Source organism: Vipera ursinii (genome assembly GCF_947247035.1).
Source record: "Vipera ursinii genome assembly, chromosome: 4".
NCBI classification, from domain to species: domain Eukaryota; kingdom Metazoa; phylum Chordata; class Lepidosauria; order Squamata; family Viperidae; genus Vipera; species Vipera ursinii.
The window spans coordinates 14,622,879-14,650,102 of NC_139514.1; the positions used below are offsets into that span (position 1 = coordinate 14,622,879).

Here is a 27,224-nt window from a genome sequence, read left to right on the forward strand (position 1 = left end):
CTGGGAACTTCTCAAATTTGCTTTCTAATAATAGCTACCAGAAATATTTTTAAAAATAATTTCTGCTGTTCTCTCTTAATATAATTTTAACATTTTATCTGTAGTTTCATCTTGGTAAGCATTGATGATCTTAATATTATGAAAAGCATATTCTGAAATGTAGATGATTGATTTAAAAATAGGGATACACATCCAGTAGACCACAACCTACTCCTTGGTAAGCTAGAAAAAGGTGGAATAGACAACATCACCACCAGATGGATCTGTAGTTGGCTGGCAAACTGCACGCAATGAGTAGTCCTCAATGGCACTACATCCACATGGAGAGAAGTAAGCAGTGGGGTACCACAAGGTTTCGTCTTAGGCCCAGTACTCTTCAACATCTTCATAAATGACTTAGATGAGGGAATCAAAGGGAAACTCATCAAATTCGCAGATGACACTAAACTGCAGGAGTATCCAACAGCCCAGAAGACAAACTCAGGATCCAAAAAGATCTTGACAAATTTGAACAATGAGTTCAACAATATGAGTTTCAATATGGAGGAAAGCACAGTTTTACATTTAGGCAGGAAAAATCAAAGGTACAAGTACCGATTAGGCGAGACCTGGCTTAAAACCAGTAACTGTGAGAGGGACCTTGGAGTCCTAGTGGATGATCATTTGACTATGAGGTTATGAGCCAGCAGTGTGTAGCAGCAGCCAGAAAAGCTAATACAATCCTGGGCTGTACTAAAGGCATAGAATCAAGATCACGTGGAGTATTAGTACCACTTTATAAAACCCTAGTAAGACCACACCTGGAATACTACAGCCAATTTTGGTCACCATATCACAAAAAAGATGTTGAGAGTTTGGAAAAAAATCAGAGAAGAGCAACTAGGATGATCAAAGGTCTGGAAACTAAAACATACAAAGAACGGTTGCAGGTCTTGGGTTTGACCTGTCTAAAGAAAAGAAGAAATAGGGGAGACATGATAGCAGTGTTCCAGTACTTGGGGGGCTGCCACAAAGAAGAGGGAGTCATGTTATTCACTAAAGCACCAGAGGGAAGGACAAGAAACAATGGATGGAAACTGATCAAGAGAAAAGCAACCTGGAATTAAGGAGAAACTTCCTGACACTGAGGACAATTAACCAGTGGAACAGCTTGTCTCCAGAAATTGTGGGCGCTCCATCATTGGAGATTTTTAAGAAGAGGCTAGACAATCACTTGTCTGAAATGGAATAGGATCTCTGGCTTGAGCAGGGGGCTGGACTAGAAGACCTCCAAGCTCCCTTCCAGCTCCTATTCTATTCTATTCTGTTCTGTTCTGTTCTGTTCTGTTCTATTCTATTCTATTCTATTCTATTCTATTCTATTCTATTCTATTCTATTCTATTCTATTCTATTCTATTCTATTCTATTCTATTCTATTCAATTCTATTCTATTCTATTCTATTCTATTCTATTCTATTCTATTCTATTCTATTCTATTTTGTTGTGGCAAAATGATTACCTCTGCATATAATTTTTGAATAATACTTATCTTTGTTATCTTTGTTGAAGTTTTAAAATTGTGTTTAATTCCTTTTGTACATCATAAAATCCAAATTTCTAAACCCATGCTAAAAAACAATCTTTTGATTCTTGGTGGGATGGGTTTTTTTGTCCAGACTTGAGATTTTAGTAAATCTGATGTATTTAAAACAAAGGCTGTATCTGAGATGTCCAGATTCAGATTAATCCAGAAAACAGGATTAATAATTAGCCTGATTTGATGCCCATTATCCAGGATGATGTAAAATTGACTTGTAAAGTAAAGGAGACTTAGATACTCTCAGTATAAAGAATATAAAGTAAAATATCTTTACTTTACAAGTCAGTTATTATAAGTTAATTCTTCAAGGGACAATGTTGAACATCAGTTTTTATAGAAATTGAGCTGGATTCCAGAAAGTTTCATAGATTTGTTTATGGAGAAATTTACATCTCTGCTAATTGGCTAATTTATATTTTGGCATATTTAAACTGAACTCCTTGAGATCATTGGAATATTTCTTAAGCATTATGAAATCTCAGTCCATGTCTTTGTGTAGAAGTCTGAGCTTAGTAACACCAATGCCAAAGTTCATGAATGCAACTTCATAAAAATGCACACATAGACACAAATAGAATAGAATAATAACTTTATTGTTACTATGAATGTACACTAATTGGCATACATTAATAAATACTTATTCAGCTTGCTCCTCTAGCTCTGTAAAACCTAAATTAAAGTTTGGCAGAGCTGTGACAAAACATTACTCTGTCAAGAAGAAAGCAAGGCCATGACAGTTGACAGTTCAGGTTTCTGCTGTAATTAGATGAAAAGGGGAAGATCTTTAGTTTGAACTATGACATAAATGCCTATAGCTAGTGGCAGAGAGATAAGAAGCTTATCTTACAATGTTGATATGCAACAGGAGCAGGTAACCCAGTTCTCCATGAGAAGTATTTCTAAATGGAATAGTTCAGAGAAAGATCAAGAACAACGTAAACATCAGAATAGCTGGTATTTGAACATTCATTCTGAGAATCTCACTTTTGGAGTAAGACGCTGTTGCTGCAGATTTCAGCCTCCTCTTGCATCATTTATCAAATTTGGAGTAAAGATTTCAAATGTTCGTCACTTACATGCTGGGCCTCTGTAGAAAGTTAACAAGATAACTTTAAAAATAATTTTCAGTAAATAATAAGCAATCAATAACCTTCAAAGGTCGCACATACCAGCCGGGGAGGGCGGTTTGTTGTTGTTGTTGTTTTGTTGTTGTTTTTCCAGCTTCCATTTTAAAATGGTCAAATGTGAAAAGATAAAAGTGAAAGGGGGAAAAAATCTCCTTCTCTGGTCACTTCCTTCACAAGTTTTTCCAGAACTTCTTCATGACATTGACGTTCACACTTACAGCAAAACAGATTTTTATTCTTTAACCCCAATATTCCAGGTTCTGCTTTGGGTTTTTCTTTTTTTTCTCCCTCGCCTGTTTCATATTCCTGTCTTTACCCAGGAACTGTCTGTCTCTTAGCTGTCTGACCCTCAGCAGCTGTTATTTTGTGCTACCTAAAAGATTTTTTAAATCTCATAGTAGGATAGCCACCTGTGATCTGGCCCATCAACTTTGGTTCTCCATTGGTACATTCAAGATGTTCATTTTCTGAAATATTTAGAGTGGAATACTTTGATTTACTTGCAAGAACAGTCTTGTCCTCACTTGTACTTTACTTCTTCCCATGCACTGAATTTGTAATTCACTCAATCTAAATGGAACCATTGCATTTTTAAAAATCGTATTCAATTTTGTATTATTATTTTGCCTATCCTCCATCCTCTTGGACGTAGTCCAAAAATGCTAGAGAATTCCTGGAGCCTGACACTTGGGATAAATCAGGCATCAGCAGGCACACAGAGATAAACAACATTTACATACCTTTCAAAAGGCACAAATAAAAAAAAAGCTAAAAGGGAAACAAAAAAGACCAAAATACCTCCTTGACAGCAATCAACACCCAGATAAACAGGAATTAACACCAGGAACAATTCCAGACCAACAATCAAGGAGTAAACAATGCCCCAATCAAGGAACTACCAACTGAGACAAGCAATCAAACAGTAAATGACACTCTAATCAAAAAATTACCAAGAAGAAAACAACACTTCCATCAACAGTGACAGGGCAAGCCACTATATATAAACAGAGAGCAAACTCCATTCCCTTCAACACTGAAATTGTTACCTAGCTGGGTAATGAAAAGTCTACAAGAAAGCAACTCAGCTAAGACAACAAAGACTCCACATAATTAATATTCTTTCCTCCTCCTATTTTCCCCACAACAACAACCCTGTGAGGTGACTTAGGCTTAGAGATAGGGACTTGCCCTAAGTCACCTAGTTGGCTTTCATGTCTGAAAAGGGACTAGAATTCACATGTGCTGTAACCACCAGATCAAACTGGTCCTAGACAAAGGTATTTGATTAACAAGTACATCAGTACCTTGGTACTCCATTGCTTTGAATCTCATTGAATTTGCTTCTCAATTCATTTTCATATAAATGTTTTGTCCCAGTACTCATTATTTATTTGGTACTCAGTGCAGAAACTAGAACTTGTTGGTGTTGGCTGTCTTGTGACTCACTACATTATTCCTTATGGGAAAAATTTGTTTGATACTCATTGTTTTTGATACTCATCACACCTCCCAGAACCAATTCACAATGAGTACCAAGATACCACTGTACTCTAATAAATTACTTTATTTTCTGGCATTGTCTTTGCTAATCTATCACAGCCATAAGCATGCATGGCAGGGGTGAAGGGGAAACAAATTATAATCTATGCAGCATGACATAATCATGGAGGTGACATCATGATGTATGTTCATCAGATCGATTCCACCATTGTTTGTTATAAGCAGCCATGGAAATAGTAGAAAAACTTGAAAAGCTTGTTTTTATCTGATTCCAAGGTCAAAATTTCAGGGTCAAGATTGGGAAGAAGGTGAAAAGAAAGTCACAATCCAAGCCCCACCCCTTTTGAATCTGCATGGGATACACACCCAAAGTGGGTGGGGCTTGCTTCATTTCAGTCCATCCACCATCTGATTTTGACATTCATACACACAAATGCATGCACTGCCATTTCACTTGCCAAAAGAAAAGACAATCCATCTGAGTTCAGGAGATGTCTTTGTCGCTTCTATTCTCAAATAGGATCCTAAACTTTGAATCCCTGCACTCACTCTCCATTTAATCTCTTGTCAAGACAAAAGACTGAGGATTTTTTGTTTGTCTGTGTGTGTGCGTGTCCGTGTGCATGTGTGTGTGTGTGCGTGTGTGTGCGTGTCTGCATCTGCAAGTTTCAGCTTGTGACAGTTTTATACTCCATTATTTTTAGTATACCTGGCTGGTAAACAATTAATTTTCACTTTTTGTTTGTTTGTTTGTTGGGCCACAGTACCAGTCTGCAGTATCATACTAATAAATACCTTTTAGTTTTGATGCCTGAAATGAAACATAATGCCTTTTTAAGAATTTAAAAGTAAATGAAATTGCATCCTTTAAGAGTGTTTAGCTTGGAATTCGTGTTTTCTGTTCCACATGCTTGCTCATACAAGGCACTACTTAATTTTCAATTATGTGACATCCATGTTTCCATAATTTAAATGTCTGTTTGTAGGAGGCATATACCAGGGAGAATTTAATCCATCCTCCCCCCCCCCTTTTTCTGTCATTGAAATAAAATTACTTTAGTGGAACCATTGAGAGGAGGGGAAAGTCCTGTCCAGATCAGTGAAAACAGCCAATTAAGAGATCATTTTATTGCCCTAGCAGAATGAAATATAAAATCCCTCTTTCCCATAGTCCTACTGTTTGTCCTGCCACACATACAGCCGTTAATTATTTACATTACAAACCCATACATATTAATTTATTTATGCAATTTACACCACTTCTATTTTGTCTCTTTCTTCAAATCTGTTTCTACTCTAGCAGCTATTAGAGAAGCATATTATCTTTTTTAAAAAAATAAAGAAGAGTGATAATTGCTGCAAGATGTCTCTGAGTGCATAAATTTTTGTTATGACATGTTTCCCCTTGCTGGATTCTTTTTAAATATATTTTTTTAATTAACAACCATACTGTCTTGAGACTTTCAAAAAACGTGCAAATTGGCTTTAACGACAGCAAAATAGATTTCCATCTTATTGCTCTTAATGATCTATAATTTATTTACACTCCGTGAAGACAATTTTGAAGCAATTTTGTGAATTGTTGCTGCTTATGGCATCTCCTCCAAACACTAGTATTTTCCAAGAATGCAATTATCCAGCCACAGAGGTTTCATTAGTTTCCTTAGGATATTGCTTCTCTTTCTGGGAAATGCCCTCTAAGAGGATGATAGATAGATCAGAGACTGGAAACACTATACATTTCCATATTTTACAGCTACACTTTGGAATGTGAAAGATGCCTTAATAGCTCTTTGAAAGAATGGGAAACAAATATTTTGGAAACAGAAATAATCTGAAGACAGAAGCCATTTTGTGAAAAGATCAAACGTGCAACTAAAGACACATAGGTGCACTTCAGATCATTCTGCTTGTATCCGAAAATCCTGTACATGAATATATCTATGCTTTTCCAGCATCAGGCAGAGAGAGAGAGAGAAAGAGAAAGAATCCTGAATTGGGATCCAGAGTTTGTTTGCAGCTTCAGCTCTGAAGAGCTTTTTGGATGAGAAGTGAAACATTTTCAAAGAAAAAACAAAGTCCAGTTGCCTTTCAAAAAAGCTCTTTTGGGACAAATATGACCTGGAGGACTGAGAATCTCCATAGACAATACTTAAGATGTGTTTAATATCTTTTAAATATTTGGATACTAAGCATGTGCTAAGCTATATTGATTCTTTGTTTGGATTCATTAGTGTTCTGTTCTTTTAATTCACTTTCTCTTATCATTCTTATGCGGTTTCATGGTGAATACATTTTTTTTATCATCTTTCTCCAGTCCAAAGGAGACCATTTATAAAATGTCCATAGTTATGGCAATACATGTTGTCTTTTGTTAGGTGATTATCTCAGAGGTCTGTACCTTTTCTGGTTCCCAACTTTCTTCAGCAAAGGGACCATAAAAAGGTGGTGTTGCAGAATGAAAGAGAGATTTGTGTTACTAAAAGAAAAATAAGTACTGTATCTTCTGCCAACATGCAGCAATATAGTGAACATAAAAAAAAGGTCAAATTCCTAAAATGCTCTGAGAAAAGTACAAAAAGAAAAGCTCCTTTTATAGCTAAAGGAACATTGAAGAAAATAGAAGATAGATTGTAGCCTCCTATTAAGTTCAGTATAGCAAATACAGGTAGAGAACCAGAAGAAAAGGCTTCTCTACAATTGCATTATTAAAAATAGGGCATATAGGTGCATTTATGCCAGCATCACATACAAACCCATTTTCCTGTTCTGTTTCTGTGACATGACTGGCCAAGTCAACGTGCTTCTTAATTCTGTGTTCTGAGCATGCATAATCGCCACTGACTCACACTGGTTATAACCACCTTTCCAGCTATCCCAAAGGAAGTGGAAGGCTGGCATTTCCTACACTTGAGGGTTCCTTGGTGTTCTCTGAACTTGCTTATTTTCTGGCAGACATTTCATTACCCAAACTAGGTAACGTTATCAGTGATAGTAAGGAGTGCTTTTTGTTGTCAGTTTATATTTTAGTGGCTGCTTGTGGTTGTTGGTGGCGGTGGACTTAGAGATTCTTTGATTGCCCTGTTTGCTATTGGCTTCTTTGGCAGTTTCTTGATTGGGGTATTGCTTACTTGATTGTTGGTCTGATGTTAACCTTGGAGTTAATCTATCCTGAACTGGGTGCTGCTTGCTGGTGGGGAGGTGCTTGGGTCTTTTTGTTTCTTTTTGGGCTGGGAAATAGTCCCTTTTGCATACTCTATAGATGTCGTTAATGTGTATGTGTCTACTGATGGTTGATTTGTCAGAGTGCCAAGCTTCTAGAAATTCCCTGGACTTGGCTTGGTCTAGACAGGGGTGTCAAACTGCCGTTCCACAGGCTGGACACATCATCCAGAAGCCGCACCAGCCCCATTGCTGGCAATGGCAAAACCATCCCGATACGTTGTGTGACATCACATGACATCATGAGTTTGACATGTCTGGTCTAGATGGTTACATTTTCCAAATTGAAACTATGATTAAATCCATCTATATGTTGTGAAATTAAACAATTTTCATCGCTGTTAGCTGATGATGTTTGTGGAGCTACAAATATTCTCCTTTATTATTTCCTATAATTTTTTCTCTTGAGGTTTCAAGATTGGGCTTGTGATGCTATCCGGAGAGTCTGTCATCTATTACGTTCTCTTTTCTGTTTCTCTGTTGTTTCTGGGGGAGCAAAAATTAAGAACGCAGTGCTAAAGTGCCTAGAGAAGCCCTGTATTTCTTGGTCACATCTAGCAACATAGGATAACAGAGTTGGAAGGGACATTGGAGGTCTTCTAGTCCAATCCCCTACTCAAGCAGGAGATGCTATACTCATGGTGGCGAACCTATAGCACATGGGCCACAGGTGGCACGCAGAGCCCTCTCTATGGGCACACGTGCCGTCGCCCCAGTCCTAGGCCTTCAGCTGGGTTTTATAAAACCTTTTCGCTTTAGGCCTCTGCCACTGTGTGCAAAAAAAAAAGGTTCAATCAATCAATCAATTTCAACTTCTTGCGTGGAAAAAAAAAGATCTCGCAAAGTTGGAATTGATCGATTGAAATTTTTAGTCCCACCCAGTCTGCAGCCATGCCCACTCAATGGGCCACGCCCACCCAATGGGCCACAACGGCCCAATGGGCCACACCCACCCAATGGGCCATGCCCAGCCGGCACCCAACGATAGATAAGTGGGTTTTGGGTTGCAGTTTGGGCACTTGGTCTCTAAAAGGTTTGCCATCACTGCCCTATATCATTTCAGACAAGTGGCTGTCCAGTCTCTTTTTAAAAGCCTCCAGTGATGGGGCACCCACAACTTCATCTGAAGAACAGGACTTCATACCTGTTCTGTTTTGCCATCTAGATGAGAGGATTAATGTATGCCTATTTGTAAGACTCAGCTGAATGATGGCAGTTAAAATCATTCTCTGTTATAGATTTTGTCATCTTTTTATATCTATCAGTCATTTTTATCACTGGAACAGATGGTGAGGATCTTTTTAGCCTCAAAGCATACCTTTTCCATCAGGCACCTCCATCCACAGGTTTCAGTAGAAGGGGCATGTCACATGGACGTGCTTAGACACACTTAAGTTCTCAAGTTCTGAAAATGAAAGTGAGGGGAAAAGGACTTGAGAAGCCAGAAATAGAGTGCCAGTTTGCAATATGTTTTTTTCATCTTAGGGAATGAAGATATATAAAGGGCAATTGGGCCAAATTAAAGAAAACTTATTATATGAAGCCTGCAAACTCTACCGTGTGTCTGATAGAATGTGTTTTTTAACAGTGAAAGATGCACAAATTTCTCAAGATCCCATGAGCCAATTACTCAATCTAAGATGGCTGCTTAAAATAAATGGGGTAAAACTGCAAAGTGAGGTCTTGTTGCTTTCCTGATATATTTCTGCTCCCATTTTAATCTACTGAAGAAACAGTGATGCATCACAAGAGCCTGGCTTTAGATCAGATAATATGCAAAATATATGAGCAGAAACCCCTAATGGGAATAACAAAAGAGAACCCTGTCTTTGAAACTAGGGGAAAATCCTATTTTACCAGTAAAAGCAAATCACCTTTGAGGGAGTTTTGTCCACAAAGAATCAAAACTCTAGGAAGCCTTTTGGACTTGCAAATGAAAGGAAAGTAATCAAGGTGGAGATTTTTTTTTCCAAAGGGAAAAGGCAGGAAAAATGCATTCTGGGAAAGAAAAGAAGATGCCTCAAAGGAGCCTCTCAGAGCTACAAAAGATAGTCACAATCTGAACTCATGCACGGACAGTGAAGTACCTGCTCCAACATTTAAAAGTAAAAAAAAAATCTATGTTTTTTTTTATTTTAATCCCATTTATATCCCGCCCTTCTCCGAAGACTCAGGGCGGCTTACAATCTAAGCACAAATCAAATGTGCTTAGCAGTAGCCTTCATTCTATGTGTATGCCTGCTTATTAGGGCTTTCGCCCCCCCCAAGCGGCATTATTACAAAGTCAGCTTATTGCCCCCAACAATCTGGGTCCTCATTTTACCTACCTTGGAAGGATGGAAGGCTGAGTCAACCTTGAGCCTGGTGGGATGCGAACCTGCACTAATTGCAGGCAGCTGGTGTTACTTAAGGAGGCATTAGCCCACTGCTCCACCAAGGCTCTTTGTTGATCTTGATCTTGATATAAGTTACAAATGCCGATCATACTGGTAAAATTTGCAATGGGTTATGGATCAGACTTTATGGCAATAAAAATGCACACTGAATATTGAAGACGCAACCTTTTTTACATGTTAAGAATGCACTGTACAATTCCAGATTTAGATTTCAATTTATGAAGTTTTAGTCACACGGTCAGAAAAAGGGATGGAATTGAATTTGTTGACGCAGGTTTGCTCGGTAAAAAATAAGGATGGAGATGTGCAGTTGAAAAAAAAAAACAGCATTATAATCTGGCCTTTACAGAGTGAATTCACAATGGTGAATCCACTGATAAGACAAAACGAGCTGACCTTTTAAAGCTAGCAAAATAATGTAAAGGGAGAAATTGCACGGAGGCTTGGTATAGAAAATTAGATCGGTGGGAGACAGAAGAAGTCAGGAAAAGACAAAGGAATGAATAGGCTTGTTATGTACTGGGCTCATAGTAACACCACATGGGTTGCTGGAGCACCTAACGGCTCTCCAGCAACCCAGACTACAAGTCTCCAGCGCTACAATTGGCTATCCCTAGGCGGCAATGGTTGCTTCAAACCTATTGGTTGCTGCCTAGGGGATAGACTATCTATTGCGGCTAGTTGCGGCCATTTGCTCAGTACAGATTCTGCACGAAATAAAATATGATTTTCCCTGTAATCAGCTACCTCATCTTCATTCCTGCGGCAAAGAACCCGCTACTTAACAAGGTTGTAAACTTCAAAACCGCACACTGAAAAAAATATGCCAATCAATGGTATCTGATACGCTTAACATAGGAAATATTCTGGAGGGCCACATAAAAAGTACTGAGAGTTAAACGGGATCTAGAGCTCCTATGAAGACCTAGGGGCAATGTATCACTATTTTTCCACCCTTATTATATCTGCCTGTCTCAGCAGTGCATTGGCCTAGTGGTGAAGATGCTCGCCTCCCGCTCGAAACGTTGAGAGTTCAATCCTAGGTAGTGGTAGTTGTTTCTTTCTAGGGCACAAAGAAAAGATATCTGATGCCAATCTCTGTGTTGCATCAGGAAGGACAATAAACACTCAGCACCATCCAGTCACCCTGACTCTACCCCAAATTAAGGGATTACAGGGTCATAAAAAGGGAGTTTTATGGTATCTGCCTGTTTCAGCTACATGGAACTACCCTTGCAGAACATCTCAAAACTTCAATTGCTCTAGAATGCAGTGGCAGGAAAAATTCTGAATGTGGGTCTGTAAACTGAGAGCAAAGTCCACTCCTTACTAGCACTGATGATGTTACCTAGTTTGGATAATGAAATGTCTGCAAGAAAAAAAGAGCCAAGCTCAGAGAACACCAAGGACCTCTCAAATTCTAGTCTGTCTCATTACACTTTTGCTCTAGGAGGCTCCCAATATGCTCCAGAGCACAATTCAATATGCTCTGTTATCTATAAAACTCTATATGACGTGGGGCTTGGGTATTTGAGTGATCTTTGTTTCTACCCATCCCAGTAGGATGGACAGTAAGGACATGCTTGGGATCCTTTGACTCATGATCAAGAAACTATTCCTTTAGTTTCCATAGCTGAATCTACCCACTGGAAAACCATATTGCCCAAAGTTAAATTGGCCCCAGATCTGTTGCTTAAAGGGTGTCGAAGCAAGACAAGGCTAATCTTTTTCCTTTAAACTGATAGTCACAACTTCAAAATAACAAATGAGTCTTTATCTTGACTTTTGCTGATAAAAACACAGGCAAAATGATAAAGAAATCTGCAGCACTTGAATGGAAAGTTCATGTGAAAGTGCTCGGCTAGATTTCTTAGTATCTTGACATATAAGTTGGAAAAGATGAAGATGTAACCTTCTCGAGCAGGTATTTTAGAGGCAATGTTGTCTTAAAGTTAAGGCCTCCAGCAAGCTGCAACTCTAAGTTGATTGGATACATGGACACAGACCAGGTCATATTCAGAGCTGACCAAATTCAGATTCTCTATAGTGAGAGCAAAATGCAAACAACCTCAGCATTGTCCTCTACCAAAGCCGAGTGAGTACATTTCACTTAATGAAGCTAGTCATGGAACTATGATGCTTACAAATCAGCGCTTCAAAATTATTGAAACTACCTTTTTGTAATGTTTGGAGGAAATAATAAGTTGCATTTAATCATCATCAAAAGAAAAGATTAATTCAAGAATAAGATTCATCGACACTAAATGGGATACTTAGAAGCAAGGACTTACCAGCATAGAAAACAATGCTGTGGAACAGTTCCTATTGCTATGGAATGGATAGTCATTAACCAAAGATTGGTTCCTGATGCTTTGAGAAAAGATGGGGGATGTGAGTGGATATCCAAGGTGAAATGAAGGGATGTTGAAGGAAAACAAACACCTTAAAATCACCAAGGTCCCTTAAGTAAGCCTCCTTAATGCTCAAGAGTTATCTTAAATCAGCACTTCTATTTTTAAATGGGAACTAGGAAATAATCAACCACAAAAATTGACTTGTATCAACCCCTGCTTAATTAACTGTGAATTCTCATTATAAGCAGAGAAGCTAACCCATGTTGTCAAAGATTGGCATTTGACATCATTACTGGACAGTATTTATTATACATCTATACAAAAGTTGTTTGCACCCTCCTTAAGTAGGCCGAACTATATTCTGTCCTCAGCACTGTTCAAATAAACTTAGCTCAGATAGATAACATGGTCTCCACTCATAAATTGGGTCATCAGGAATTTTGCCCTTCAGTGTAACTTCTGGTTCTGCTAGATATTCATTCAAATACCTCTGTCTAGACCCAGTTTGGTCTGGTGGTTAAGGTACCAAGCAAGAATCCAGGAGACTATGAATTCTAGTCTTACATCAGGCATGAAAGTTGACTGGGTGGCTTTGAGCCAATCACTGTCTTTCAGCCCAACTTACTTCACCGGGTTGTTGTTGTGGGAAAAATAGAAGGAGTGAGATGTGTTGGATATGTTTACTGCCTTGAGTTATTTATAAAAATAATAAAGGCTAGATTAAATAAATCCTATCTCTTTGCAGTCACATGGTTTGATCAATAGGACAAATGGCAAAAGAAAAATAAGAGTCACCGTATCTGTTTCCCCACGTAGCCTAGTGTTAGTTAAATGAGTATATATGTTTGCGACAAAATGAAAGCTTTTTCCTTCTCTCTCCCTCCCTTCCCTTTCCCTTTCCCTCCCTCCCTCCCTCCCCCCCCTTCTCTTTTGCTCTCTCATGTTTCTCTCTCTTTGAGATATTGTTTAGGTAGAAATGAGCTTCTCTATTCTTAAGTAGAATAGTAGAGGACAGGAAGGCCTGGAGGAACATTGTCCATAGGGTCGCGATGGGTCAGACACGACTTCGCAACTAACAACAACAACAAAATTCTTAAGTATTTCTAAATGAAACATGTGCTTTGAAAATAATGGATGCATGTTAGCATCCACTGATACTTGAAAGAAGCCTATATTCTTCAACCATTTTTTTTTTGTAATGTGAGCGTTTTAATGAAACATATTCAGTACTCTTTCAGAACTGCACTTATATTCAGGTGCACAATTCTGCTGAATTCAAATATCAAGCCATGTGGAGGTTTGAATATTAAAACAAATTCCTTTTAATATTATGCACACACTTTGGGTTGGAGTGGAAGCTCATAAGGCTTATAAATAAGAATTTATCTCTTTACTAAACAGCTGAAAAGCCAAAATTCATAGCATTTGAATGTTAGATATAAAGTTAAAACTTGCTTGCTTTTAATTATCCAAATTTCAGAATTGCATCTAGGTTTTTTGTCCCTCTCACACACATACACAATCTCTCTCTCCCTCTCTCCCTCTCCCTCTCCCTCTCCCTCTCCCTCCAAGTCACAAAATATTTCATATATTGTAATACCCAGTAAGGGGCTTTTATTTATTTATTTATTTATTTTAATTCCATTTATATTCCGCCCTTCTCCGAAGACTCAGGTCGGCTTACAAGCTTAGCAGTAGCCTTCATTCTATGTATATGCCTGCTTATTAGGGCTTTCACACACCCCCAAGCGGCATTATTACAAAGTCAGCTTATTGCCCCCAACAATCTGGGTCCTCATTTTACCTACCTCAGAAGGATGGAAGGCTGAGTCAACCTTGAGCCTGGTGGGACTCGAACCTGCACTAATTGCAGGCAGCTGGTGTTACTTAAGGAGGCATTAGCCCACTGCTCCACCAAGGCTCTTTTAATTTTCTGTTCTTAAATTCTCGAATGATTTCACATAGGAAAACACACAGTCTATTTTTTTTTCTTCACAAAAGTTCATTTTGGAATCCTACTGCTACTGACCTCTTTTGTCTTGCAGAAATGTATTTTTCAGCTCTTTACTTCAGTTTTCTTATGTTACTAACCCATTTCACCTTCTAAAAATAAGCATTTAAAACTACCAGGCTAATAACATAAAATCATGAAAAGTTATTTCTGTAAGAGTCCTGTCACTCTGTTCCTCTGTGAATAATGTCATTAATCCTTGCCTGTTAGTGGATAATGTTTATAACAAGCCATTGTTCCTTTTGTAAAATGGTAACTATCTAAATTATAGGTTCAAGGGCAAGCAAAAAAAAAGCACACAAGTAAGACGATTAAAAGGTAACAAGGAATTAGACGTAAGCATTGGATTTTGATTGATAGAACCTAGTCATTGCCAATATGGTGTACTTGACAAGTTCAAAATCCAAGTTCATATTTATTCTCAACCACAGAAGCTCCCGATGGCTTCGCACCACTCATATTAATCTACCTCAGAAGATTGTTGTGGGGAAACTGCACATTACATTCTTCCTTGAGCTTCTGAACAAAAGGCATAATTATGATGGTGGCGGTGGCGGTGATGAGGATGATTTATTTATTACAGCCTCCCTTATTATAGGGCAGCATAAAAAACAAAACAAAACAAATCACACAAGTCAAACCAAATACAACAGGGCTCTTCAATACAATATCAGGGGTGTCAAACTCAATTTCATTGAGGGCCGTATCAGCATTGCGGTTGCCTTCAGGGGGCCGGGTGGGTATGGCCAGGGTGGGTGTGGCCTACTGGGTGGGTGTGGCTAGAGTGCGTATGGCCTACTGGGTGGGCGTGGCCAGCTCTACCTCATTTGCATCGAGGGTGCCTATGGGGGCCTGGGTGGGAGTGGGACAGATCTGAGGGTCTCTGGCAGAAGGAGGGTCTCTGGGCCAGGGCCAAGGCAGTGGGGGCCGTTCCCTCACTGTTTCCAGGATGGCTTCGGGGGCCACATGAAACCACTTCGCGGGCCGGATCCGGCCCCCGGGCCTTATGTTTGACATGTCTGCAATACGTTAATCTCAGGTCTAGGTCCAAAATCAGATTTTAAGAGCTTTCTGAAACCCTAGGAGAGTTGGTGTTCTCCATATCTATGAGGGTTGCTTTTCCACAGGGTGGAGGCTGCAAAATAGAAGGTATAAAAGAAGATATAAATCTAACAACTAAATTAATAAACCAAGTGCGCTCCCCACTTTGATTTTTACTGCTCAAGGACTCTGAGCCTAAGAGCTAATCTCCAAAGAGAAGTCTTTTTTTTTTCCTATAGGCAACTGGACTTTCTTGGGTTTTTTTTCCTTTGAAAACATTTTGCTTCTCATCCAAGAAGCTTCTTAAGTTCTCCAGGCTTCTTGGGTGAAAAGTGAAAGATTTTCAAAGGAAACAACTAGGAACGTCCCATTGCTTTATTTTAAAAAAGCACCTTTGGGACAACCATGACCTGGATGGCTGAGAATCTCCATAGACATACAGGTGGCTTATTTGTAGATAAGACAATCGTCTCCAATGATAGATTATAAAATAAGGACATTTTCCTCCCTACAATTTGCCCACTTTAATTGCTTGTGCCAGTCTTTTGAAGTAAGTGGCCATTCTTCCTGTTTTCAATATATTTGTTTTTAAATCATTTAGACTGAACACACAAACAGCCTATTTTATTGTAGGGTACAAGTGAGGTGATTAGGCATTGTTGCCCCCCCCCCAAAAAAAGAGGGGTATCATTATACATACTTCAGGTGGAGGTGAGGGAAAGACTTTGTGGAACTGGCATGATAGAAAGAGAGGGAAATTATCATTTATATTGTATTGTATTTTGTTAAACAATGTGCATTTACATCATTTATTTTCATCCAAGCTGAGTACATAGTAGATAATTGTAACTAAAATTAGTTACAAATATATCACTGCTGATGCTAACCTCTCTCCTTTCCTGTAATTTTAATATATTTTTATTAGTTTATTTGCCAAAAGTCTAAAGAAAAAGAATATTTTTTAAATGCATCATAATATGTGCAGTTCAATTACAACTGCAAAGTAGATCCATCTTTTTTGCCACATTCCAAGTCTGATATTCCCACAATTCTTGTGAGATCAACAAATTCCTTTTGGTACATAATTTAGCATTACATTCTAGAACTAAGAAGAAATTTCCTGACAGTCAGAACAATTAATCAGGGGAACAACCTGCCTCCAGAAGCTATGAATGCTCCAAAACTGGAAGTTTTTAAGAAGAGACCGAACAGCCGTTTGTCTGAAATGGTATATGGTTTCCTGCCTGAGCAGGGGATTGTAGCAGATGACCTCTAAGGTCCCTTCCAACTCTAATCATCATCATCATCATCATCATCATCATCATCATCATCTTTTTAGTACTAAATTGATAAAAAAGCAATATTGAACCAAAATGGAACCACTTACAATAGTAGTGATAATAGTAATAGCAGTAACAGGACCAAGTTATTTGTGCAAAAGAAAAATAAGGTCTCTCTAAAGCTGCCTGGAGAATACATTTCCAATGCTCTCCCAATGATCTGTAACACATACAAAGCAGATATTTCAATGAGCAATAGATTAAATTGTACTCCTTTAGTGACTGTGTCTGGCCTCCATGACCTCATTTTACTTCATCTTTGTTTTTTAAACTAGTGATGTTAGGTCATTTTGGAAGCAAAACTGTTGTTTTCTCACTGAGTTGTGGACCATCCCTTACTTTCATCTGATCCATAAAAGAACAATATCCATCTGTGTGTGTTCTAGTAAATAAGAACACTAAGATAGAAAAGTTAGTGAGTTACACTGGACAAGCAGTGGTCAATTCAAATCAGACGGCTTTATGGTTTATCAAAATATGTCTGATGTACTTTGACCCTGTTATGTGTGTACTTCTTTGGAGAAGTCAGTGATGCTAGGAATGTTTAGTGGAACAAGAAGGGGCAAGCAAAGATCACACTGGCTTGATAACATCAAAATTGATACAAAGATGAACATTCAACAATGGCAAGAAGCTGTGCTTGACAAGGTAGCATGGACAGCACTTGCCTATAAGGTTGCCAAGAATCAGACATCACTGAACTATTAAAACAACAAAAAGATAGAAAAGTTAATTAGAATATTTATATCATTAATAGAAGGAGATATAGAGGAGCAAGGACAAGAGTTGGACTGAATTACAATGGGAAAGGTGGGTCAAAAGAAATGATGGGGAAAGGTATTGATTATGTTTATTATTAGCCTTGGTGGAGCAGTGGGCTAATGCCTCCTTAAGTAACACCAGCTGCCTGCAATTAGTGCAGGTTTGAGTCCCACCAGGCTCAAGGTTGACTCAGCCTTCCATCCTTCCGAGGTAGGTAAAATGAGGACCCAGATTGTTGGGGGCAATAAGCTGACTTTGTAATAATGCCGCTTGGGGGCCCCCGAAAGCCCTAATAAGCAGGCATATACATAGAATGAAGGCTATTGCTAAGCACATTGATTTGTGCTTAGATTGTAAGCTGCCCTGAGTCTTCGGAGAAGGGCGGGATATAAATGGGATTAAAATAAAAATAAATAAATAAATGTTATTCTCTTACTAAATGCAGATAACAAGTAGCAATGGTGGTGCTTTGAAATTTCCAGTCCTAGCATTTAGAACAGTGCAGATCTCAATTCTCCACCAAGTTGTCTAGAAATTATTTGTATGCCAAACATGTCAACTCTTAGTATACACTAGTAGGACTGGAAATGACACCTATCTGAAATGCTGCCATTTAGTTTAGATGGATCAATTGTCTAACATGATATAAGACAGTTGTGTATGACAATGTGTGAAATATTCATTTGTACTGTGAAATAAAATAATCAGTCAAACAGTGAAAAGTTGCAAATCACATTTCAATGTAGTGGGACCCCTAGTGATCCAGCAAATACATCTTTTCTTATAATAAACTGTATATTATATGTGTCTGAATTTGTTTGTGTGTGTGTGTGTGTGTGTGTGTGTGTGTACCATATCAAGAACTTATTATACTTAGTTTTAGAAACAGGAAAAGGTCAATTTTCTGTCAAGAAAATTATTAGTGACATGCCTCCAGAGACTGTATGTAAGACAAACCTAAGAAACAACTTCATATTTTAAATCTTATGTAAACATATAATTACATTAATGCAGTGTATTTTTCTACTTTGCATTTCTTTTCCAATTGAAATTAGCCAGAAATAATTTATTTGGAAGGATTTTTTTCTTCATATTTCATAAAAAAGTGGTGTTGTTTAGCGTAAAAGGGAAAGGAAGAGAAATCTGTACAAATAGTAATATTGAAAGTTTTCTTCTAAATTAAAATGAAAAATTGCTCCAATGGCAGAAGAACAAGAAAATAAAAAACAATAAAATGTGCCATGAGGCTATGCAAGAATTAAAACATAACTCTTTTTTTAAAAAAATCTTGAACCTGAACCATTGTATACCGTTCAGATAATCAGAAAACAGGCCATGGTTTCAACTGTCTTTTAAAAGTAGATTTTATGGCAGCTAGATTAGTACCTCCAGCTCATCAACACCAAGATGGTCCTACTCTAATTTAGGATAGTGTGAGACATATCCATAGCTGGGATCATAAGCAAGATCTCTCCAGAACAGGAATTTGACAGAATTAGGCTTTTCAAATATTTTTTAAAATAATGTTCAGAGCTTTATAGTCTAATATAAATTCCATGAATCATAAATGTTCTCAACAAAGATCCATGGCACAGATTTTCCAATGGAGCCAATATTGCAAACATTTGTATAGTTTATTGGTTAAGTTGCAGTATCCTTTATATAACACTCAAAAGCTTTATTCAGGATACAGGTTAGATGCAAAGCTTCCTTACGTCTCTTTGTATCTCTTTCAGCTGTACACACAATGACTTTTTACAGGGGGAGGGGAATCAATAAGTGAGAAATTGTAAAAGAGCTATTAGATATCTGTTTTAAATGGGTATATCACCTAATGGCTTTGGGCTGACACATTTCTGCATCCTCTAAGAAATAATAAAAATGTCACATGGAATAGCTCTATTTACTAATTGTAATTAGCCAGAATACATTGATTTGGAAAGGAATAGATTTTTTTCCTGTTTTACATTTGAACGAGTGAAAAGTGATTATTATTTTTTTTAGCATAAGAAAAAAGGAAGAAGGGAAAATAACTCTGTATGGACACTAATATTGAAAACATCCTCCTTGTGAATCAAAATTGTTATCTTATGTTAACAGATCTGGGGAATTTCAGTGGACGAACAAGAAGTGCTGTGTCAGTGAGAGAAGGACAAGGTGTGGTACTAATATGCTCTCCTCCACTCCACTCACCAGGTAAGGTTGGCTGAATGTTATATTGACTCTGTGGCTTATAATTTTCAGCCATGATCTCAAGGGTGGATCAGTAAATGCTTTGATACCTGAGCTATCAAAAGAATAATTAAAGTCTGGGTCTCGTAAAAGCCTCTGAACCGGAGTTAGCATTTTTGAAATAAGGTTAAACTAATCCATTTTGCTCAGTGAATGGAAACGGCAGGAGAAAGGAGTCATCCAAGGAGTTTCTCTCACCCCGCCCCAGTTTCAGAGCTCTTCTAAATGTCACTGCTGAGAGAGAATTTTCTCTTATTCAGATACGAGTTGTATCACAGTCCTCTTTCATGATCAAATTATGACAGTGATTATTTTATTGTTGCTGGAAGTAGCACAATTGGAATTTGCTCAGATAACCTTCCACCGTGTCCTTATATAGGTGTTGCTGCGGAGAACGGAGCTCATGCCTCAGCTTCTCACGAATCATACAAAAAACACAGATGGAGCCTTCATGCCCTCAAAGCTGCCATCTTGGACTTACATACCTAATACATCTTCTTCTGCCTGTTTCCCTCCCACCCAAAGTCGTCCAGCCGGATTTCATACCTAAGGCTGGACTAGAACTCACAGTCTCCTGCTTTCTAACCAGGTACCTTAGCCATTAGACCAAACTGGCTCTCCCTGGAACCTTATCTTAGGTAGATATACTGACTACAATTGTGACAGAGTTTTATAGTTTTGTGACAGAGTTTTATAGTTTTAAAGGATCCTTGATCGAGCCAGTATGGACATTTATCCCCAAATTGAATATTTCTCATAAATATCAGGAACATTAAGCTCTACAGTTTAATATGTAAAAGAGCAAAAGAATGAAAACATTCATTGAATTTTTTTGTGTGTGCACATAACTGCTTTAAAAACAGGAATAACATCCTGCTTCTGAAAATGAAGCACCCGTGTTGATTTATTTTATGTCACTTCCGAAGCTTCCTTTGGCAATTCAGGAGCTGAAAGAGACATAATAATAAAGAAAAAGAAGAAAAGAAAAGAAGAAATAGGGGTGACATGATAGCAGTATTTCAGTATTTGAGAGGCTGCCACAAAGAAAAGGGGGTCAAATTATTCTCCAAAGCACCATGGAGCTCCAACAATGGTTGGAAACTAATCAAAAAGAGAAGCAAAGTGGAATTAAGGAGAAAGTTCCTAACACTGAGGACAATTAACCAGTGGAACAGCTTGCCTTCAAGAAATCATGGGTGCTCCATCACTGGAGGTTTTTAATAATAGACTGGACAGTCACTTGTCTAAAATGGTATAGGTTCTTCTGCATGAGCGGAGGGCTGGACTATTCTAATACAGTGCTCTGCAAGCTTCTTCCTTTTTCCACATAAAGCAGTGACTGGACTTAACTATTTGTTTCTCTGTTTCTTATAATGAACATTTCACTGATTCATCTAAAATATGACAGGCACATTCTATTATTGCAATTGAACTACTGAAGGGAATTATCATCATATTATAATAATTCCTTGGGTGACTGGGATTATAGCATCTCTCGTGTGTGTCAATTTATGTAAAAAGCTGTAGCCTGCACATTTCCTCCTACAAGGCTCTTAAAGTGGCATACCTTGCTATTTTCAAGCGTACCACAAAGCCAGAGTAAAATAGTGTAAACAAGTTTGCAACCAAGATAGACTTGGCAATAAATGGCAAATGTTAAAACACCAACCCGTTCATCAATTTGTTTCCTTTAAGAGGCAAAATAGAGAAGAGATCACCTTTCCATCTCTAAAGACTGCTACTGTTATATTTTTAAAAAGGCTAATAATGGAATAACCAAAGGGCACTCCCTTTGGGATCACCTGTACAAAACCCATTGCATTGTTTCTACAGTATAGGAAAACGACAGACAGAGCTTGGGGCTGGAGTCAAGAAAGGAATCAGCCTGAAGTTGTTACATTCTCACAAACATCTAAGTCCAACCCCTCTTGAGAGTTCCATTAACTCTTATCTAGCACCAATTTAGTGCTGATCATTAGTTGACTAGATTCTTGTGTATAGTCATGAACAGTTAAATCAGCTTAACTGGAACTTAATGTGTGGTCCTGATTCTCTGAATCTGACAGTTTGCAGTAGCTGAAAAGTTCTATCCAGCATATTTTGTTACACACGATATGATACAGTTTAGCCTCCACCTATTTTATTTTTCTCTCTTGTTTTCCTGCTTTTTTAATCTCACTTTTCCAGTTAACTTTTTATGTCTTTTTTATTTATTTTTTGTTTATTTGTATATGCCACCCATCTCACCATCAAGCGTCTCTGTGCTTATTTTTAACAATAAGATTAAAAAACCCACAATATAAAATACTAGAACAATAAACATTAACATTAAAATAGCTAAGGAAGGAAGCGATATACAAGGAGAATCTTCTCTTAATCAGTTAACTACCTCCTGTATGAAACACCCCATTGGGGCACCAGGCCAATTGGCAGAGCCAGGTTTTTAGGCCCTTTTGGAAGGCCAAGGGGGTGGGGCAGATCTCAGCTCAGGGGGCATGATATTCCAGAGGGCAGGAACCATGGTAAAAGGCTCTTCTCCAGGACCTCTAGCCAGCCAGAATTCCTTGACTGACAGGGACCATGACATGCCCCTTCTGCCAACACAAGTGGGATGAGCCATTCGCATTGGGGTGAGAAGCAGTACTAGTATTCTACTTTAGCAATATAGGCAATGAGAGCAGAATCTTGAAAGCTTCCCAGTGTTTTTATCAGCAGTTACTGCTTATTTTCTCAAAGATCATCTCTGGAGGGTTTTTTTTACACTTCCACTGTATGCAATCTAACTCAGTAAAGCAAGTGAACCATTAAGAAGGACATCTAATCCTCGACCTTGTCTAGAATTAAATGCTAAGCAGGATTAAGTTTGGATAAGATTTTACCAGTGAATTTCAAGATTGTAGATTAGATTATTGTAATCCCTGAAGACAATGGGTTCTTCAATATATTTTCATGTATATTTACAGTATTTTCAGATGTTCCCATTTTTCCCTTTGGACAACATGAGTTACTCTCATCAATATGATAATTAACAATCTTCCAGTACTGATAGTTTGTCTATTTCTAGCCTCAGATCTCCAAGCATTGTGAATATTAATTTCTGAGCTGCTCATTAGCAAGCTAATCACTTGCAAGGTTAGCAAAGTTCTTACACCATTGCATGAGGACTTTGGCAGGTATCCCATCACATTTGGAATTTTCTTGCAAATAAGCATACCAATCATTCTGATGACTCTACGTGGGAACACAAATATCTCATCTGGCTAAATCGATTATCATTTGTAATAGCAATTGAAGCCAACGCCTCAGTAAAGACCACAGATGACTGAATGCCCATTTCTGTAATTTGAGAATTTCAGCAGAAAGCCTGTGTAGAGAAGTAAAATGAGCAAGACGAAGGATGGAGAGACACAATGTAAGGCCCCTACCATAGGAATATCCATGTAATATTGACACATGATGCTCCATCTATTGTTTTGCTGATGTCAGTGCTCTAGCACAGGGGTATCAAACTGCCGGTCCGTGGGCCAGATGCTTTATGCCAAAACTGTGCCCACCCCATTGCCGGCGACAGAAAAAAATACATCACATGATGTTGCAAGTTTGACACCCCTGGTGTAGCAGAATCTGATGGGAAATTTCCACCTTGACAAATCTTTTGAATTCCTTGATTCTGTGTCAGCCCTTCAAAAGGTTTTCTTTCCTTCAGACCAGGAGACCAATGATCACTATTATTGTTATTGTTAATCTATAGTAACAGAATCTTGCAAGTCTAAATGTGCTTTCTCTCTGTGTCCTTTGTGAACTAGAGTTTACTTACTAGAGGCACTTACTCACCTTACATTACACACAGTGGTGGGATTCAGCCAGTTCACACCACTTCAGCAGAACCAGTAACTAATTTTTTGTTGCCCAGCCCAAAATGGACTTCTGGAAGTGCCATCCACACAGAGAACCAGTTGTTCACATATTTGAATCCCACCACTGATTACACATTACATTCTTATCCTCTGATTCAGGGCCTTTTATCTGACCATTTTCTTGGTAGCCGTTCTTCCTCCTGTCCTCAGGGCCATTTCTTCTGCCTGCAGTACCTTGCAAGTATTAGTAATATTGTTTCCTATTCAGAATTCCTGGCTATCAACTCCTGGGACTCTACTTTTGCCTGGCATACCTGGCAAAATGACATCCCATATTTGTGAGCATATGACTAGTTTGATTATAGCATTGCATCATTAAACTGAATAGAATTGTGAAAATTTATCAGACTGCCCATGAAGAGACAAATTGCATACTGTACTATATGGATATTTGCAGATTATTTAATATATCTCAGGATGCTATATGGAAACAAATAAGTAAATTAAAAGGAAACAGTGGTGATGCATTGTCTCTTTGGCTGAAGTGTATTCCTAGAAAGTGAACATCAAATATTTCACTTGCTGCTATAGCTAAGAGTTTGAAGAGGAACTGTAATCAGAGGATGCAGTCCTGGACTCAAAATAAGACAACAGATGGCTATGCATGATCACTAAATAACAATTATTTGACAAGAGGAAGATAAATGGGAGCAGGTTGCTGTTTTCCCAGTAGCTCCACATGATATGTAGGATAACAGAGACTCAGCTGCATTTTATGTATATGTAAGATCAAGTGAGAATGTCAGATTTTGCTCAGCAAGGAACTGTATGAATAATAACTGGATAAGAGTGATGCTGATCGTGATTTATTAGTCTAACACATGGCTAAACAGAAATATTGGCATCATTAGGCAGCTGATTAACTTTTGATAAATTGGGTTGTCTGACTTTCCTGCCTATGTTCCCAATTATTTTAATTGTCTCATACACCTCTCCACTCAGAAAAAGTTCCAAAAAAAATATCTCAAGTTTTAGGCCCCAGTTTTTCATAACTGGAAGTGTTCTGTAGTTGAAAGGCACCTGAGACACTGAATGTCCAGCTTTTTCATATCTTATATGTTCACAACATATTTAACTTGCTTATTGAATTACTACATATTAAACTACTGTAATTAAGCTGGCTGGCTGACTGGCTGGCTGGCTTACAGCACACTAACACACACACACACCCCAAAAGGGGTCAAGGTTAATATTAACCAAGCACAATATTTTTATCTGAGTACTGCCATTTGGTCTTTTGCTGATTAACCACTCTGTGTGCTCTGCAGAATATTCTTCAGTGAGGGCAGCTTTGTTTTCATATTCAACCATTTGTTGAAGGACAGAATGACAAATAGAGTGGCTCAATTCCAGCTTACTATACAAATGTGAGATCATCTATGGAGACCAACCTTTTCAAAATGTGGCATCTAAGATTGCATTCATTGTTGTTAAAATATCTATCTTATATCCTTAGGGTTACCAAAACTCATGAGGTTGATAGTGTTTTGTTCTACCCTATTTTCAATCTCTTTCTGGATGACAGAAATGTGTCCAACTTAGATTTATGGTTTGTATACTTACCATCCTTTGAACTAGGTTAGCAAATGATTCTGTGTTAGTCACAAAGCCATTCAGTTTATAAGTGCAGGATCAGCTTTTGTCACGAGTCTACCACTTTAACTCATCTTTGGTGGCTTTGTGCAAAGCAGCAAGAGAGAAAGAAATTCCAAAGATTTATCACAGTAATTAAACTTGAATAAAGGCAAAGACACAGTTTGTGGGTTTATTCAGGCAGGTATGTATGTGATAGATCAAGAACAACGAAGAGTTCAAAAGGAAGCAATTTCATTTCTAGGTAATAAATAGATGGTATCATCTTCTCCTACGTGGAATATTCCAGTGCAACAAATAAATTGCTTTCATTAAAGACTTGCATGGAGGATTAATGAATATTGATAATAAGCTGTATGTGAAAATATACCATTTACTGTACACAGAAGGGGGGAATATGGATATATGGGGCATAAGAAAAAATGTTATCCTTTAACTTCTACTGTAGGTGTCTGCCTACAATGTGAAGTGCATACCAACATTTTTCAGAGTCATAAAAATAAATGTTTTTCACAAAGATAATCTGCATTTTGCATCAAAAAGAGCTGGGCTTCTAATTTATTGTACTGTAGTTCGAGGCATGGTGATGGACAAAGGTTCACACACATTTCTCCCTTCCAGAAGGAACCTTATACAGCTGATCAATCACTTTCTAAATTTCAGCAGATCTTTATATCCCAATGCTTCCAAAACAAAGCTAAAGGCCTTTGACATTGTAGCCAGTTCAGATACCAGCAGGAAGGAAATCCACTGGACCACTGCTCTTGTTGTGTGAACATACAGATATGACCACAACTGAGCCCAAAATTTCCATTGCTTCACAGGGCTTTACAGCCCTCCCTAAGCAGTTTACAGAGTCAGCATATTGCCCCCAACAATCTGGGTCCTCACTTTACTAGCCTCAAAAATATGGAAGGCTGAATCAACCCTGAGCTGGTGAGGATCAAACTCCTGGCAGGGCAAATGCAGATTAGCCTGAAAAACTACATTCTAACCACTGTGCCACTCTATCTCTACAAGTGAGTTGTGGCCCATTTTATGATCTTTTATGAGAACCTCTTGAGCTAACAAGAGCGTGCACAGAAAAAGAGGATACTGAGAGTAGTCAAGTTTACGCAGCAACCACAAGGTTTACTTGTGGAATAATACAATAGCACAGTACCATATAAAACAGTCCAGGTCATACACGAGTAAAGAGATGATAGCAAATAACAATAGTCCAAGGAGTATCCAATTCAGAGTCTCCTTACCAATCCATAAGTCAAAACACAGTTCTTCAGGTTTAGCAAACAGTAGCAAACCCACAAACCACAATAATCAGCAAGTAACAGCAAAACGTTACAGAGAGAATAACAGAGAGAGAGAAGCTATGTCTCTAGCTCCCTCTTATGGCCGTTGGAAAAACAGTGTTGGCCAATCATCACATTTAAAGTGATACAATACAGTTTCTATTACAACACCACAATCATAGTTTATATATATTGCCAACCCAACCAGTTAGACCATAGTCATCCACCTAACAGAGTTGCTAAGCAAATCTGGCCTCCCCCATTGACTTTGCTTGTTAGAAGCCAGCTGGGAAGATTACAAATGGTGATCACATAACCCCAGAACAGTGCAATTGTCATGCTTGTTGACAAAGATTGTTCACATGACTTTGGGTGGATGCTGCAACAGTCATAAGTGTGAAAATGGATACCATCACTTTTTTCAGTGCCATTGTAACTTCAAATGATCACTAAACAAATGGTTGTAAGTTTGGAACTATCTGTACTTCTAACCACTAAATGTGTAGGTGATAACTTAGATTTGCCTCCTCAACAAGGAATTTTGCAAGTGCCTATTATGAAATCTGCATGATTTCATTGTGATTTGTTCTGGAAAAGGCACTTTTCCTCACTTCAAAGTCTCCACTTCAACTCTTAATTGTCTCATACTATGAGGATGCTGAGGAGTGATTGAAAACATAGCAAACTGGAGTAATTTGCTCACTCTCTTTACTTTACAAAGTAAGGAAGTCCTTGTTTCCTAAAGCAGACTTGATGTGGTTCCTTGATTGAATTTTCATCACTGTAGAATTGCAGAACTTCATTACTATAGAACTTCAGAAAGTTCTACAACTTGGGTGTTTAAGTTCAGTCAGAATTCT

At 38.1% G+C, this 27,224-nt stretch overlaps 1 protein-coding gene across 1 annotated transcript in view; it reads left to right on the forward strand.

Moving 5' to 3' along the window:
• CNTN5 (contactin 5) overlaps positions 1-27,224 on the forward strand; it is a gene marked incomplete at both ends in the record, with an annotated part of 284,514 nt that overhangs the window by 45,749 nt on the left and 211,541 nt on the right. The window contains one exon of the mRNA XM_083362597.1: positions 19,434-19,529. Coding sequence (XP_083218723.1) covers positions 19,434-19,529 — 96 coding nt within the window. The remainder of the gene's footprint in view (positions 1-19,433; positions 19,530-27,224) is intronic.